The 15,707-nt window shown below is 44.5% G+C and overlaps 1 protein-coding gene across 1 annotated transcript in view; it reads left to right on the forward strand.

The window, feature by feature from the left end:
• The window catches only part of mapkapk2a (MAPK activated protein kinase 2a), a 98,161-nt gene extending 83,007 nt beyond the window's left edge, over positions 1-15,154 (forward strand). The window contains exons 3-10 of the mRNA XM_062025721.1: positions 255-319; positions 378-457; positions 550-676; positions 781-856; positions 934-1,058; positions 10,994-11,079; positions 11,154-11,234; positions 13,899-15,154. Coding sequence (XP_061881705.1) covers positions 255-319; positions 378-457; positions 550-676; positions 781-856; positions 934-1,058; positions 10,994-11,079; positions 11,154-11,234; positions 13,899-14,048 — 790 coding nt within the window. The 3' untranslated portion in view covers positions 14,049-15,154. The remainder of the gene's footprint in view (positions 1-254; positions 320-377; positions 458-549; positions 677-780; positions 857-933; positions 1,059-10,993; positions 11,080-11,153; positions 11,235-13,898) is intronic.
• Positions 15,155-15,707: the final 553 nt, after the last annotated feature.

Genomic DNA, 15,707 nt, shown 5'->3' on the forward strand with positions numbered 1-15,707 from the left:
AGGGAACACTGTATTACAAATATGAATGCATAACAAAGAAAACAAATGTGTTCTTCAGTTACATTGTGCCTGATGATTATAGGCACAATTCCAAAAAAAAGGGCAGTTAAGTTGAATAAAAATGGTCTACACCTGAATATGATGACTGGCTTTCATGGCTGTCACTCACAGCGTTCTTCTTGTGTTCAATAATCAAATTGCAAGGTGATAAAAGTACGGATAAAAATTGAAAAACAACTATTCTCTTGTTGCAGCATGGATGGCGGTGAGCTTTTTAGTCGAATCCAGGACAGAGGCGACCAGGCCTTCACAGAGAGAGGTACAAACATTTGTTTACATCTTGTAATATTTCTACTAAACCCGTTTCTTTACTATAGAGGCATCAGACATCATGAAGAGCATCGGCGAGGCGATCCAGTACCTGCATGCTGTCAACATTGCACATCGAGATGTCAAGGTGTGTACCACGACCAGGTTCTCTCTGTTAAGAGCAGTCGGATGGAGAAGTTAAAAGAGCACTTTTAGTAACTCACTTGGAACTTCCTACAGCCAGAGAATTTACTGTACTCCACTAAGAGGCCCAGCGCTTTGCTCAAACTCACAGACTTTGGCTTTGCCAAGGAGACCACTTCTCACAACTCTCTCGCGACTCCCTGCTACACGCCCTACTATGTTGGTGAGAGTCCCTCTGGGTTTTTACTGCCATCTTCTTTTACATGTCGTCTTTATTGAGTAAAAAACACTTTTACCACTGTCCCGTGTTCCTTTCACTCTGGACAGCTCCAGAGGTTCTGGGCCCAGAAAAATATGACAAATCATGCGACATGTGGTCGTTGGGGGTCATCATGTATATCCTGTAAGTCTTCACCTTGCCTAACATTGGGATTATTTGCTCAGTGCAACATTTTAGCGACCATTGCTCTTCTTTCCTAGGCTGTGTGGGTACCCCCCTTTTTATTCTGACCACGGTCTAGCCATTTCTCCTGGGATGAAGAAGAGGATCAGGATGGGCCAGTACGAGTTTCCTAATCCTGAATGGTCCGACGTATCAGAAGAAGGTGATGATGATGTGTATTTTGACTTTGGTTGCCCAAACTAAAGCTGTGATTGGAAAATTTCGATCTCTGCACAAAGCACACCTCAAATGACACATGGTCTAGCCCAGACCTGGGCATTCTGCGGCCCGCGGGCCGCATCCGGCCCTTTGTGCGTCCCTGTCCGGCCCGCGTGAGGCCAATTATAAATTACAAAATACATTTTAAAAAGTATCTATGTCGAGTGTGCAATACAACGGTGTTGCTTTTGTTTTGAAAATCGTTATTTGTATTACTTTCGTGTGGACCGTGAATGTGAACAGCTGCAATCACAAATTACAAAATAAAGTTGAAAAAACATCTATGTCGTGCGCGCAATACAACTGTGCTGCTTTTATTTTGAAAAGTATTATTTATGGGCGTATGTCCGTGTGTAACCTGCGAGTGAAGGTGCACATGCAGCGACAAGTGATGCACGGTTTACACCCGAGACGCTAAAAAGAGAAAAGTTGATGACGAATGGCATGTTTTCAACAAGACATGGACTACCAAGCAACGTTCCCTCTAAGGTGCGCGCCTGCGCAATTGCGCACTGCTCAAGCGTCCGCTGAGCACAGCAAATATATGCCGCGCACCAAATCAAATCCCATCTGAATTCTAAACAAAATAAGCATATTTATTCTATGTAATTTTGCAATGCAACTTTGAGTGACAGTGACAACAAGCGGCCCTAACGGTGTTCGTCAACACCGTTCAATTGAACACCGTTCAATTATTGTAACGTCTATCGAGATGCTTCGAGGACAGGAATGATATCGATCACTTTATTGAGCAAAACTGTTTATATTCGGACATAACCACACCAAAAACATGAGTAAAACACTTCTATCTCGAAAAACTAGTCATTTTCTGCCGTACAAACCAAGCCAAAACCAACTTGTCATCTGTCACCAACACGCATACCACTAAACCACTGGTGCGTTTACGGCCACACAAAAAGTCGGACAACTCAAACACCACACAAAGTTACACTATGACTCCTCAGTCATACGTGTGCTTATTTTACTGTCATTTATTATTAATGTTAATTTATTTATATTAGTCATGGAATGCTGTTACACACACTATGTTGAAGTATTACTATTATTATTAATTATTATTATTATTATTATTATTATTATTTATCTTACGGTATATATCAAAAATAATATTGAGCAAAATGTAATTGAAATATTGTCAATGTGGCCCCCCAGCAGTGCTCGGGTTGCTCATGCGGCCCCCGGTAAAAATTAATTGCCCACCCCTGGTCTAGCCTGTTGGACCTCATATCTCACTATTGCTAATCATGGTGGACTTCCCAATTTCCATTGTGTAGCTATTCAACACAAATAACACAAACAACTAGAATTTGCTATCCCGGTAGGAATTGCGTGTGAATTCTTTATGTGTGCGAGCCGCTGATACACATGAGCGAAACGGAAATGCTTGAATGTCCAGGAGTGCGTAGATGTTGGGACGCTTCGAATCGGTAGGGAAATGTGGCATATGGAGAGGTTTGTATATGGCCCATTCATTTTCAATGGGGGAGATTCCTGGTAATGCCGGGTAATCAGGGAGTTTTCAGAACCGACAACATGCTGGCTTGAATGTCCAGGGTGAGTGTAGTGTGTGGATGATAGAACGGTTCAAATCAGATGAGAAATGTGGGATATGTATATTTCCCCTTCATTGTCTATGGGGAGAAAATTATCGGAAAACCGGGAAAGGGACAACATGTTTTGGGTTTGTCATATGTGAAGAGCAGTGTGGGGTGGATGGTTGAAAGGTCGGAATCGGGTAAAAAAAAATGGCACAACATTTTGAGAATTTTGGCCATTGTATAACTATGAATGTGTTCATTCATTTGATTGTGGAATTTCCCAGAAATTTTGGAATTTTTTCAAATATAGTTCATAACACAATTGTCCTCGATGATATGAATGGGTTGGTGGTGGAATTTTTTGAAACAGTTAAAAAATGTTGCTGTAGTAACAGTTTATATTTTAATTGGTATTTTGTAATTCCTGGAATTTTGAAAAAAACAGACATTTTTATGAAAAACAAAACTTTTGTTGTCCCAATTAAGAAGAATGTTTCCAAGGTGGAATGGTCAAAAACAGTTAAAATGTGGACTGTAAAAACATTCCATGAAGAGATAAATTAGGGCTTTGGAAAATCTGGAATTCCCCGAATTTTTTAAACCTGGAAAATGGTAGTTTTATTGGTCAAGGTGAGTGGAGTGTGTGGATGGTGGAACGGTTCAAATCAGTAGAGAAATGTGGTACATGGAGAGGTTTGTATAATGACCATTCATTTTCAGTGGGGAGAAAATTATCGGAAAACTGGGAATGTTGGTAAAGGAACAACATGTTTTGCGTTTGACATATGTGAAGAGCAGTGTGGGTGGATGGCTGAAAGGTCGGAATCGGTTAAAAAAAAATGCCGCAAAAGTTTGGGAATTTTGGCCATTGTATAACTATGATTACGTTCATTCATTTGATTGGGAATTTCCTAGAAATTTGGGAATTTTTGAAAATATAGTTGGCCCTGTGATGAGGTGGCGACTTGTCCAGGGTGTACCGCGCCTTCCGCCCGAATGCAGCTGAGATAGGCTCAAGCGACCCCCCGCGACCCTGAAAGTGACAAGCGGTAGAACATGGACGGATGGATGGATAGTGTTAAGAACTGGTCAAGGGGGGTGACCCCGGGTTGCGGAGACGGGAGGCAAGTTTGAAAAACAAAAAGGAATAAATTTAATAAGTCCAAAAAGTGTAACATAAAGCGATGGGGCAGAAGTGCACACCATGAATAATAACAAAACAGGTTCCTCAGTGGTTGGCAGAGGGAAAAGCCAGGGCGCACCAAGCACCGCATAAAGTCATTGCTGCCTCAAGGAGGCTAGGGAACAAACACAAAAAAGTTAGAAATAACAGGACAAGGGAAAGCAACGTATCATGAGGCGAAGTAGGCGCATGCACGTGCGGAGTACGGGAAGCAATGACCAGCAAGGTCAAGCTGTAGGTGACGAACCTAAATACTGGCGGGCTAATTGCGAGCAGGTGTGTCACCAGGTCCGCCCCTCGCCGAGGACGAATCACTAAAACACAGGTGCAGACAAAAAAGAAGGCAGGAACACACTAAAACACAACAGTACCCCCCCCCTTAATGGACGCCACCTGGCGGCTTACCTGGCTTCTCCGGAAAACAAACATAAAAAGCAGTTAACAGTGAAGGGTCTAAAATAAGTGAACGCGGGACTAAGTATCGGTCCTCGGGGCCGTAACCCTCCCAGTCAACCAGATACTGGAAACCCCTGCCCCTTCTCCTCACGTCGAGAATGGCCTTAACCGTGAACGCCTGGTGGCCATCAATAAGCCTGGGAGGTGGAGGAGGCACCTCTGGAGGACTCAAGGGACTGGAGGACACAGGCTTGAGTAGGGAGACGTGGAAAGAAGGATGAATCTTGAGAGAGTCCGGAAGGCTCAATGGGGTAAGGTCCAATAAATCGTGGCTGCAGTTTCTTGGAGACCACCTGGAGAGGTAAATCACGAATAGACAGCCATACCTTCTGACCGGGCCTGTAATCCGGTGCTGTGCTGCGGTGGCGGTTAGCGAGACGCTGGTTGCGCTCCGAGGTGCGTGACAGAGCAGACCGGGTATTTTGCCAGGCTTGCCGTGCGCGGTGTAGGTGGGCAGCCACAGATGGGACGGCGACCTCTGATTCCAGGGAAGGAAAAGCGGGAGGTTGGTACCCGTAGGCGGAGTGAAATGGAGACATGTCTGTAGCAGAGCTGACGAGTGTGTTGTGAGCGTACTCGATCCAAGGTAGACAAAGTGCCCAGGAGGCCGGCTGATGATGGCAAACGCAGCGGATGGCAGCTTCCAGATCCTGATTGGTGCGCTCAGTCTGACCGTTTGTCTACGGATGGTATCCAGAAGAAAGGCTTGGCGATGCTCCAAACGACTTGCAGAAGGCCTTCCAAACCGCAGAAGAAAATTGTGGCCCTCTGTCCGAGACCACATCCACCGGGATACCATGCAGCCGGAACACGTGACGTACCAGCAAATCTGCAGTCTCTAGTGCAGAGGGCAACTTGGGAAGAGGGATGAAGTGAGCCATCTTGGAAAAGTGGTCCACCAAAGTCAATATAACAGTGTTGCCCCTTGATGGTGGAAGTCCTGTGACGAAATCCAACGCCACATGGGACCACGGGCGGGAGGGGATGGGCAGTGGCTGCAGAAGGCCAGCTGGTGCCCGATGTGACGCCTTATTGCGGGCACAGGTGGTACAGGCAGACACAAACTCTTTGACGTCAGCCCTGAAAGTTGGCCACCAGAAGCACTGGGCTAGGAGGAAAGTGGTACGGTTGATGCCTGGGTGGCAGGCGACCTTGGAGCTGTGGGCCCAGTTAAAGACTTCCGGCCGGAGTTCTGGGATAACGAATAAGCGCCTCTGCGGACAGTTCTTGGGAGAGGGAACGTTCTTGATTCCTTCTGTCACGGGACCCTCGATGTCCCACTGTAGCGCTCCCAGCACTTGTGATGGAGGGATGATGGTCTCTGTCTTGACCCCTTCTTCGGGGCAGGCGTACATCCTAGACAAGGCGTCTGGCTTACCATTCTGGGAGCCGGGTCGGAAGGTCATGGTAAAATTTAATCTGGCGAAGAATAGTGCCCAACTAGCTTGTCTTGGGTTGAGCCATTGAGCAGTGCGAATGTAGGCCAGATTTTTGTGGTCTGTGAATACCACAAATGGTGTCTCCGAGCCCTCCAGCCAGTGCCTCCACTCTTGTAGCGCCAAGACAACGGCAAGTAGTTCTCTATTGCCAATGTCATAATTGCGTTCCGCTGGAGTCAGGCGGCGTGAGAAGAAGGCACAGGGGTGCAGCCTCTGGTCGGAGGTGGAGCGCTGGGAGAGAACCGCTCCAACAGATGCGTCAACCTCAACAAAAAATTGCGAGGAAACGTTAGGGTGGACAAGAACTGGTGCAGAAGTAAACAACAACTTAGGCTTATCAAAGGAAGTCTGTGTCTCAGAGGTCCACAAAAAGGGAAGTTTAGTGGAAGTGAGTCTCGTAAGTGGTTCAGCTACCTGACTAAAATTTCGGACAAAACTGCGATAAAAATTAGCAAAACCAAGAAACCTTTGGAGGTGTTTTCTAGAAGTGGGTGTGGGCCAATCAACCACCGACATGATTTTCGCGGCATTCGCTCAGAGTTGACCCCTCTCCACAATAAAACCCAAGAACGGAACAGACTCTGAGCGAAACACGCACTTTTCGGCCTTGACATAAAGTCGATTCTCGAGAAGGCGTTGGAGAACTAGACGAACATGCTGGACGTGAAGTTCGGGAGTAGGCAAGAAAACGAGGATATCGTCTAAGTAGACGACCACAAATCGGTCGAGCTTGTCGCGCAAGACATCATTTATGAGGCTTTGAAAAACGGCCGGGGCATTGGTGAGGCCAAAAGGCATGACCAGGTATTCAAAGTGTCCAAGTGGGGTGTTAAATGCGGTCTTCCATTCATCACCTTGCTTAATCCGGACTAAATTATATGCGTTGTGGAGGTCCAGCTTGGTGAACTGTCTAGCAGTGTGTAGAGGGTTAAAAGCAGAGTTGAGAAGCGGGAGAGGATATTTATTTTTGACAGTAATACTGTTCAGGGCTCGGTAATCAATACAAGGGCGGAGTGTCTTATCCTTCTTTTCCACAAAGAAAAACCCGGCGGGTGGAGGAGAGTTAGAGGGACGGATGAGACCAGAAGCGAGCGAAGTGGCGATATAGTCCTCTAGTAACTCTTTTTCATGTTTCGAAATGTTATAAAGACGGGATGAAGGGAGTGTGGCGCCAGGGAGGAGATTAATACAACAGTCATAAGGACGGTGTGGAGGTAACGACAACGCGCGGTCCTTGCTGAAGACCTCTTTAAGGTCGTGGTAAGCAGTGGGCACAGCTGACAAATCTATGACCTCCTGAGTAACGACACGTGTGGGCCCTGTGCGAGGGCATGCGGACCGCAGACAGTGAATATGGCAAAAAAAAAACAGTTAATGATAGTAGTTTTGGCTCAGTCAATATGGGGATTATGTTTAGCTAGCCAGGTAAGCCCGAGCACAACAGGAGCCGAACGAGAGGGGATTATGAGAAAATTAACTCAAAATGGTTACCAGATAATTTAAGCGATAACGGCTGAGTTTGATGAATGGATAACGCTCGCCAGGTGGCCTCCGTCGAGGGATCGGACTACTCTAGGTCTGGGTAATTTGGCAACGGGTATGGAAAAACGTCTAACAAGTGCCTCATCGATAAAATTGTCATCAGAACCAGAGTCAATTAGAGCCCTAATGTCCAAAATCTGCTCCTTATCCCAGGCGAGCATGCCCGTGAGTTGGAGCCTTGACAGTGTCTGACCTGTAGATGGCAGTAGAGGAGCCGGATCGATCGCTGGAGGATATGCAGCTGGGGTGTGGCAGGGAGGTGGAGCTTGAGTGGAAAGGGGAGGAGAAGCTGGAGTACGGCGAGGAAGTGAAGGTTGAGTGCGACGGCGGGCAGGACGATGAAGACAGTGGGTGACGCGATGCTCAGCTTCTCCACAATATAGACAAAGCTGAAGTCGAAGGCGACGATCCCTCTCAGCTTGAGTGAGACGATTCCCTCCAAGCTGCATGGGTTCATCCTCCCGTGATATCGGCCCAGCATCGACAATGGGTATCGGTGCAGGCGTAGCTTGATGAGGTCCATGGCCACTCCCACTATACGTCGAGGTGCGAAGACCTTGCCGTCGGAATTTCTCTCTTTCCCAGTCAACGAGGCGATTCTCAATGTCCACCGCCAAAGCGACAAGCTCGTCGAGGCTGTCAGGAGTCTTGAGCGGGATCATTTGTTTCCGGACTCGATCAGCCAGACTGAGGGAGAAGATGTCCACCAATACGGAAGTGGGCCATCCGCTTTCAGCAGCCAGCCTTCGGAATTCAATGGCGAAGTCCGTGACGCTGCACTGTCCTTGCTGCAGACGTAATAATGATCGTGCCGCTTCGCGTCTTGGCATCTCGCGTTGAGCAGGAGGAGTGTCGTTAGGCAACGGAACATCTGTGGAACGTGAACGTGTCTGCTGGAGGGGAAGACATCGCCTGCAGCGCGGAGTACACTTCCCAGCTGTCCCTCTAATGCGTCAAGGCGGTCGGCTTGGCGTCCCGCCATGGTGTTGACGCAAGCCCCAAGAACGCCATATTGTTCCTCCTGTTGTCCAAGTCGTTTGGCCTGTTGTTGCAGCGCCCTCTTTACCGGGTCAATCTCTGCGGGATCCATGTTGTGGCTGGTCATTTTGTCAAGAACTGGTAAAGGGGGGGGGGGGGGGGGGGACCCCGGGATGCAGAGACAGGAGGCAAGTTTGAAATACAAAAAGGAATAAATTTAATAAGTCCAAAAAGTGTAACAAAAAGCGATGGGGCAGAAGTGCACACCATGAAAGCCAGGGCGCACCAAGCACCGCACAAAGTCATTGCTGCCTCAAGGAGGCTAGGGAACAAACACAAAGAAGTTAGAAATAACAGGACAAGGGAAAGCAACGTACCATGAGGCGAAGTAGGCGCATGCACGTGCGGAGTACGGGAAACAATGACCAGCAAGGTCAAGCTGTAGGTGACGAACCTAAATACTGGCGGGCTAATTGCGAGCAGGTGTGTCACCAGGTCCGCCCCTCGCCGAGGACGAATCACTAAAACACAGGTGCAGACAAAAAAAAGGCAGAAACACACTAAAACACAACAGATAGTTCATAACACAATGTCCTCAATGATATGAATAGAATAGATCACATTGTACAACGAAATTGCAAGCAAACTAATTTAGTGCACATTCATAATGACACATAAAAAACATAAGAACATGGTACTAAGATAAATAGATGAAAATAATACATAAAATACCAAGCACACAGCTCACATGCACAGTCATTGTTTTGTATGCCTTGTGTTCAGCGACACTATTGTTCTCGGGTAGAAAGTGTTCTTGAACCTGTTTGTCCGGCATTTTATTGTCCTGTATCTCCTGCCCAAAGGCAGCAGTTCTAAAATGTTTGTCTGGGGGTGTGATGGGTCCCTTATGATGTTTTGGACCTTTTTGAGGCACCTGGCACTGTACAGTTTATCTAGGGAGTTTTTATGACCCTCTGAAGTGCATTTCTCTCTGCCGCTGTGCAGCTGGCATACCACGGTAGGTTGTGAGTTCAAACCCCGGCCGAGTCCTACCCATCCATCCCTCCATTTTCTACCGCTTGTCCTTTTCGGGGTCGCGGAGGGTGCTGGAGCCTATCTGAGCTGCATTCGGACGGAAGGCGGAGTACACCCTGGACAAGTCGCCACCTCATCGCAGGGCCAACACAGATAGACAGACAACATTCACACTCACATTCACACACTAGGGACCATTTAGTGTTGCCAATCAACCTATCCCCAGGTGCATGTTTTTGGAGGTGGGAGGAAGCCGGGAGTACCTGGAGAGAACCCACGCAGTCACAGGGAGAACATGCAAACTCCACACAGAAAGACCCCAAGCCCGGGATTGAACTCAGGACTACTCAGGACCTTCGTATTGTGAGGCACATGCACTAACCACTGTTCCACCGTGCTGCCCCTGAGTCATACCGAAGACTATGAAAATGGGACCCATTACCTCCCTGCTTGGCACTCAGCATCAAGGTTTGGAATTGGGGGTTAAATCACCCAAAATTATTCCCGGGCCCGGCCACCGCTGCTGCCCACTGCCCCCCTCACCTCCCAGGGGGTGATCAAGGGTGATGGGTCAAATGCAGAGAATATTTTTGCCACACCTAGTGTGTGTGTGACAATCATTGGTACTTTAACTTTAACTTAATACACACATGCAGTATGTCAACACACTCTCTATTGAGCAGCGATAGAAAGACACAAGCAGTTTTTGTGACAGGTGGTTCTTTCTGAGGAGTCTCAGAAAGTAAAGTCTCTGCTGTGCCTTTTTGATGGTCACTGAGGTGTTCTCACTCCACGACAGGTCTTCCTCGATCTGGATGCCCAGGAACCTGAAGTTAGAGACCCTCTCCACATAGTCCCATTTATTTACAGTGGTTGGATACTTTCCGTGTTTTTCCTCCGGAAGTCCATGATCAGCTCCTTCGTTTTAAGGACCAGGTTATTTCCCATGCACTACCCAGTCAGCTGCTCCACTTCATTTCTGTAGGCAGACTCATCCCCTCCGGAAATATGAATGAGTTGGTGTTGGAATTTTTAAAACAGTTGAAAAATGTTGCCGGAATTGATATTTTGTCTTTCCTGGAATTTCAGAAAATACGGACATTTTTACGAACAAAAATCTTTTATTGTCCCAATTAAGAAGAATGTTTTAAAGGTAGAAAGGTCAAAAAAGGTTGAAAAATGTGGACCGTAAAAACTTTCCAGGAAGAGGTCATATAGGGCTTTGGGAAAACCGGGAATTCTCTGGATTTTTTTAACCTGGAAAATGGTAGTTTTATTGTTCAAGGTGAGTGGAGTGTGTGGATGGTGGAACGGTTCCAATCGGTATAGAAATGTGGAAATTATGCAAGTTCGAAAAACGGCCCATACATTTTCAAAGGGAAAAATGTCACTTAAAACCGTGAATTCTGGGTAATCTTGGATATATTTTTCTTATATTTTTGGTGGAGCTCACGATTCCTGGGCGGGCCGAACGTTTTGATACTGGAAGGGTTCCGATCGGATGAAAACTGGGCTGCGGAATAATAATAAATAGATGATCTTTTTGGTGTAGAATAATGTGTGAATGTTTGGACATTCACACAAATATCGAATACAAAATGAATATTGTGTAAAATAAATATTATTAGAAAATAATTCCGTTTTCTAGTATGAACATGTTAATAATTGCAATGGCTTTCACTTGCAGCCAAACAACTGATTAAGACCCTCCTGAAGACGGAGCCCACCCAGAGGATGACCATCACAGAGTTCATGAACCATCCCTGGATTAATGTAAGACTCCTCCCTCCTTTCTGTACATGGACCTTGGGTCACCTTGTCCTCTGACCAGACATTGCTTCCTGCAGCAATCGATGGAGGTTCCCCAGACGCCGCTCCACACCAGCCGGGTGCTGAAGGAAGAGAAGGACGCCTGGGAGGATGTGAAGGTTTGTTGTTTACAGCGCCTGAAATCTGTACACCTGCCGTACATTAGCACACCATCCAATTTATAAAACGAGTGACCGCAATGAATTACCACACGAATCGTGTGGAGAGCAGACTGTCTTCTCACTGGAGTTTTCCACTTTTCCCTGGTGTTTTAAAATCCTTATAATATCATAATGTCAGAATGTTTGGCTAATTTTGCATGTAAACACCTCAGAATCTAATATTTTGTTGTGGAAAAACTATATTAGTGCCAAGTTTTGTTTTCAGATTTGGCCGCGTGTTTTTTCCCCATCCATTCCAACACTCTCTCTCTATTAAAAGAGTTACTACTTTCACATTTCTCAACCAATTCCAAAATCACAATGCTTCTCGCTATTGTTAGTCAATTGCTAACATGATGTTAACATGATAACATTAGCATGCTAGCTTTTTGGCTATTTTTGCCGGTATTCACCTGCAAAGTCAAATATTTTGTTACTTGACGCATGTTAACATTTAGCATTCTCGCATGCTAACTGTAAGAATGCTAGGAGTTTACATGTTAACTGTTAGTTAATATTAACTGCTAGTATGTTATCATGCTAGCATGCTAATTTTACAAGTGTACTCATAAGTCATATTTTGTGCCTTGACTCCATCTTGTTAGCATGCTGACATTATCATGCTAGCTTTTTGGCTAATTTTACAGGTGTACACCTCCCGAATCAAATATTTTGTTACTTAATGCATGTTAACTGTTAGCATTCTAACATTTTTACTCTTAGCATATAAAAACCTTAACTGCTGCAATGTTAGTATACTAGCTTTTTTTGGCTAATTTTACAGATGCACACCTCAAGAGTCAAATATTTTGTTACTTGATGCTAACTGTTCGTATGTCAACTGTTCGTATGTCAACTGTTCGTATGTCAACTGTTCGTATGTCAACTGTTCGTATGTCAACTGTTCGTATGTCAACTGTTTGTATGTCAACTGTTTGTATGTTTACTGTTCGTATGTCAACTGTTCGTATGTCAACTGTTCACATGTTAAGTGTTCACATGTTAAGTGTTAGCATGTTAGAATGCTAACAGTCAGCATGTTAGAATTTCAACTGTTAGTATTTTAGGAAGCTGGCTTCTCAGATAATTTTACAGGCGCACACCTCCAGAATCAAATATTTTGTTGACACATATTGACTGTTTGCATGTTAGCTGTTAGCATATTAACTGTTAGTATGTTCGAACATTAACTGTTAGCTGTTAGCATATTAACTGTTAGTATGTTCGAACATTAACTGTTAGTTGGTTAGAATATCAACTGTTAACTGCTAATTTTACAGGTGTACACCTCCAGAGTCAATTATTTTGTTACTTGAGGCTAACTGTTCACATGTTAACTGTTAGCATTTTAGAATGATAACTGTTATCATGATAGCATGTTAGAATATCAACTTGTAGTATTTTAGCATGCTGGCTTTTCAGCTAATTTTACAGGTGTGCACCTTCAAAATAAAATATTTTGTTGACGCATGGTAACTGTTAACATGTTAACTTTTCAGCCAATTTTACAGGTGTACACCTTCAAAATAAAATATTTTGTGACGCATGTTAACTGTTCGCATGTTAACTGTTAGCATGTTAACTTTTCAGCTAATTTTATAGGTGTACACCTCCAGAGTCAAATATTTTGTTACTTCTAATTGTTGGCATGTGAACTGTTGGGAAAAGAACTGTTGGCATGGGAACTGTTGGCATGTTAGAATATCAACTGTTAGTATTTCAGCATGCTGGCTTTTCAGATAATTTTACAGGTGTTCACCTTTAAAATCAAATATTTTGTTGATGCATGTTAACTGTTCACATGTTAGCATGGTAACTGTTAGCATGTTAACTTTTTAGCTAATTTTACAGCTGTACACCTCCAGAGTAAAATATTTTGTTACTTGAGGCCAACTGTTTGCATGTAAACTGTTTGCATGTGAACTGTTTGCATGTGAACTGTTTGCATGAGAACTGTTTGCATGTGAACTGTTTGCATGTGAACTGTTTGCATGTGAACTTTTCAGCTAATTTTACAGGTGTACACCCCCAGAGTAAAATATTTTGTTACTTGAGGCTAACGGTTTGCATGTGAACTTTTCGCATTTTAGAATGACTACTGTTATCATGTTAGCATTTTAGAATATCAACTGTTAGTATTTTAGCATGCTGGCTTTTCAGCTAATTTTACAGGTGTACACCTTTAAAGTCAAATATTTTGTTGACGCATGTTATCTATTGGCATGTTAACCGTTCACATGTTAGCATGTTAACTTTTAAGGTAAATTTACAGGTGTACACCTCCGAAGTCAAATATTTTGTTGACGCATGTTAATTGTTAGAATGTTAGCATTTTAGAATTGAATTTTGCACGTGTATGTTCTGATATTTTGCACATGTTAACTGTTAGCATGCTAGCGTTTTTTTTGTTCATTTGAGCGCTATACACCCAAATAGTCATATCTCAGTACTTGATGCTATCTAGCCAGCGCGCTAACTGTTATCATTTCAGTTCCTGTTTTATCTTTTCAGCATCCACATTCATTTCTGCTGACATCTTTTTTCTCGTTAGATAATCATTTGTCAGCAAATGGTTTAAGGTCGGACGTTAAGACAAATGAACTTCCTGTGCTCGTCTTGTAGGAGGAAATGACGAGTGCCTTGGCCACCATGAGGGTGGACTACGAGCAAATAAAGATAAAGACCATTGAGGACTCGACCAACCCACTGCTAACCAAGAGGAGGAAGAAGGCCAATAACACCATGGCCAAGGCGCAGTCCGCCGCCCACTGAACAATGTCTGCACATGCACAGGTTGTAAAAAGGAAGCAATAATTTGTCGACACGTGAGATGCACTGCATGGATTTGTCTTTCTTTTCATGTTTTGTCAGAGTGCTGTTTTTATTACGCAAGCATTTAAACAACCCGACAGAGAGGTTCATGGTCCGCGCTTTTACGTAAGGGACGTGGTTCTAATTTCCAACAGGTGAGGAGAAGCACTCGGAGGTTCCTCTCCTCAGGTTTTGTTCTCAGCACACGGAGCGTAGCACCCTCGAAGGCCAAACTAGTGAATGTGGAATCAAAAAGCGTTTAGGAACGCTCGATGTATGCAGACATGTCTGGAGCTGACAAGCGGAATGTAACGACTCACTCATGTGCTATCTCACCTGCCTTGAATAAGGTCGCCGAGAAGGTAGCACCTTCACCTGGTAGCGTAAAAGAGACCCAACTGTATTTTTTCACAGATTTTAATAGCATTTTAGCACAGGCCTCTTTTTTTATACAAATGACTTTAAAAAACCCTTTCCCAGAATTATGTTTTGTTGCCAGATGTCAGGCTAACGCTATGCAGACGTTGTGTTAGCTTCAAGTACTGCTTGGACCTATATTTTTTTTTGGTTGGTGTTGGCATGTTTGCTCTGTGTATTTGAGAGATGGGTGCTGCATGTGTTCATGTGGGCAGAAGAACCCTCAAGTTATTATGCTCTCAGTGAGAAGAACTTTGAACCAGAAGGACTAATGGTTCCCGGTCGGTGTTCTGCACATTTTTCCTCGACAACAACAGCGCCTCCCGGACTAATCCGAAGTAGAAAGTACTAAAGAGCTTCATGCGAGGCCCCGTGAAGCACCACCAGCAAGCTGTCGTCACAATCCCAGGATGTGGTGGACGGTTCTTCTCTGTATTCAGGACCTTCACGCTCATTGCATCCATTTTGTTCCTTCAGTCGGCCACGTGTTCACCCACAAATCGCACTGTAAAAATAATGTTTGAATGTCTCTGATCATGTTTTCTTCCTTGTCCCTCCGAGCACATTTTAGTAGCAGATGGCTTTTTTTCTGTTCAGTCATCTGCAGCTGCCATATCTTGTCTGCTCGCTTTTAATTAAAAAAACAAACATGCAAAAAAAAACCTGCACGCTTGTGTTTGATCTGGAATTAGAATTTTTAAAGGATCGTGGACAATCGACTTTTTAAAAACCATACGTCAAAGAATCGCTCTCTTTTTTTTGTGTTTATCCAAAAACAGGATTTGCTTCTGCTTCGTACCCAGGTTGAAAGACGACGTGGTTGTGTGATGAAGCAAGACAGACCTAGTTGACCAATCGCTGATAAGAAGCATAATTTATTCATTAACTTACTGTATTTTCTGGACCATAGGGCGCACCGGATAATAAGACGCACTGCCGATGAGCGGGTCTATTCAGGTCTTTTTTCATACAAAAGGCGCACTAAAGGAGTCATATTATTATGATTTTTTTTTCTAAATGTAAAAGACTTCCTTGTGGTCTACATAACATGTAATGGTGGTTCTTTGGTCAAAATGTTGCATAGATGATGTTTTACAGATCATCTTTAAGTCGCTTTCTGACAGTCGCTTCAGGATGCACTGTTTTGTGGGCGGTCTTAATTACGTGACTCACCGTCATCTTTGTTGTCGCGGTGTAGCGTGC

Source organism: Entelurus aequoreus, linkage group LG01, assembly GCF_033978785.1.
Source record: "Entelurus aequoreus isolate RoL-2023_Sb linkage group LG01, RoL_Eaeq_v1.1, whole genome shotgun sequence".
NCBI classification, from domain to species: Eukaryota; Metazoa; Chordata; class Actinopteri; order Syngnathiformes; family Syngnathidae; genus Entelurus; species Entelurus aequoreus.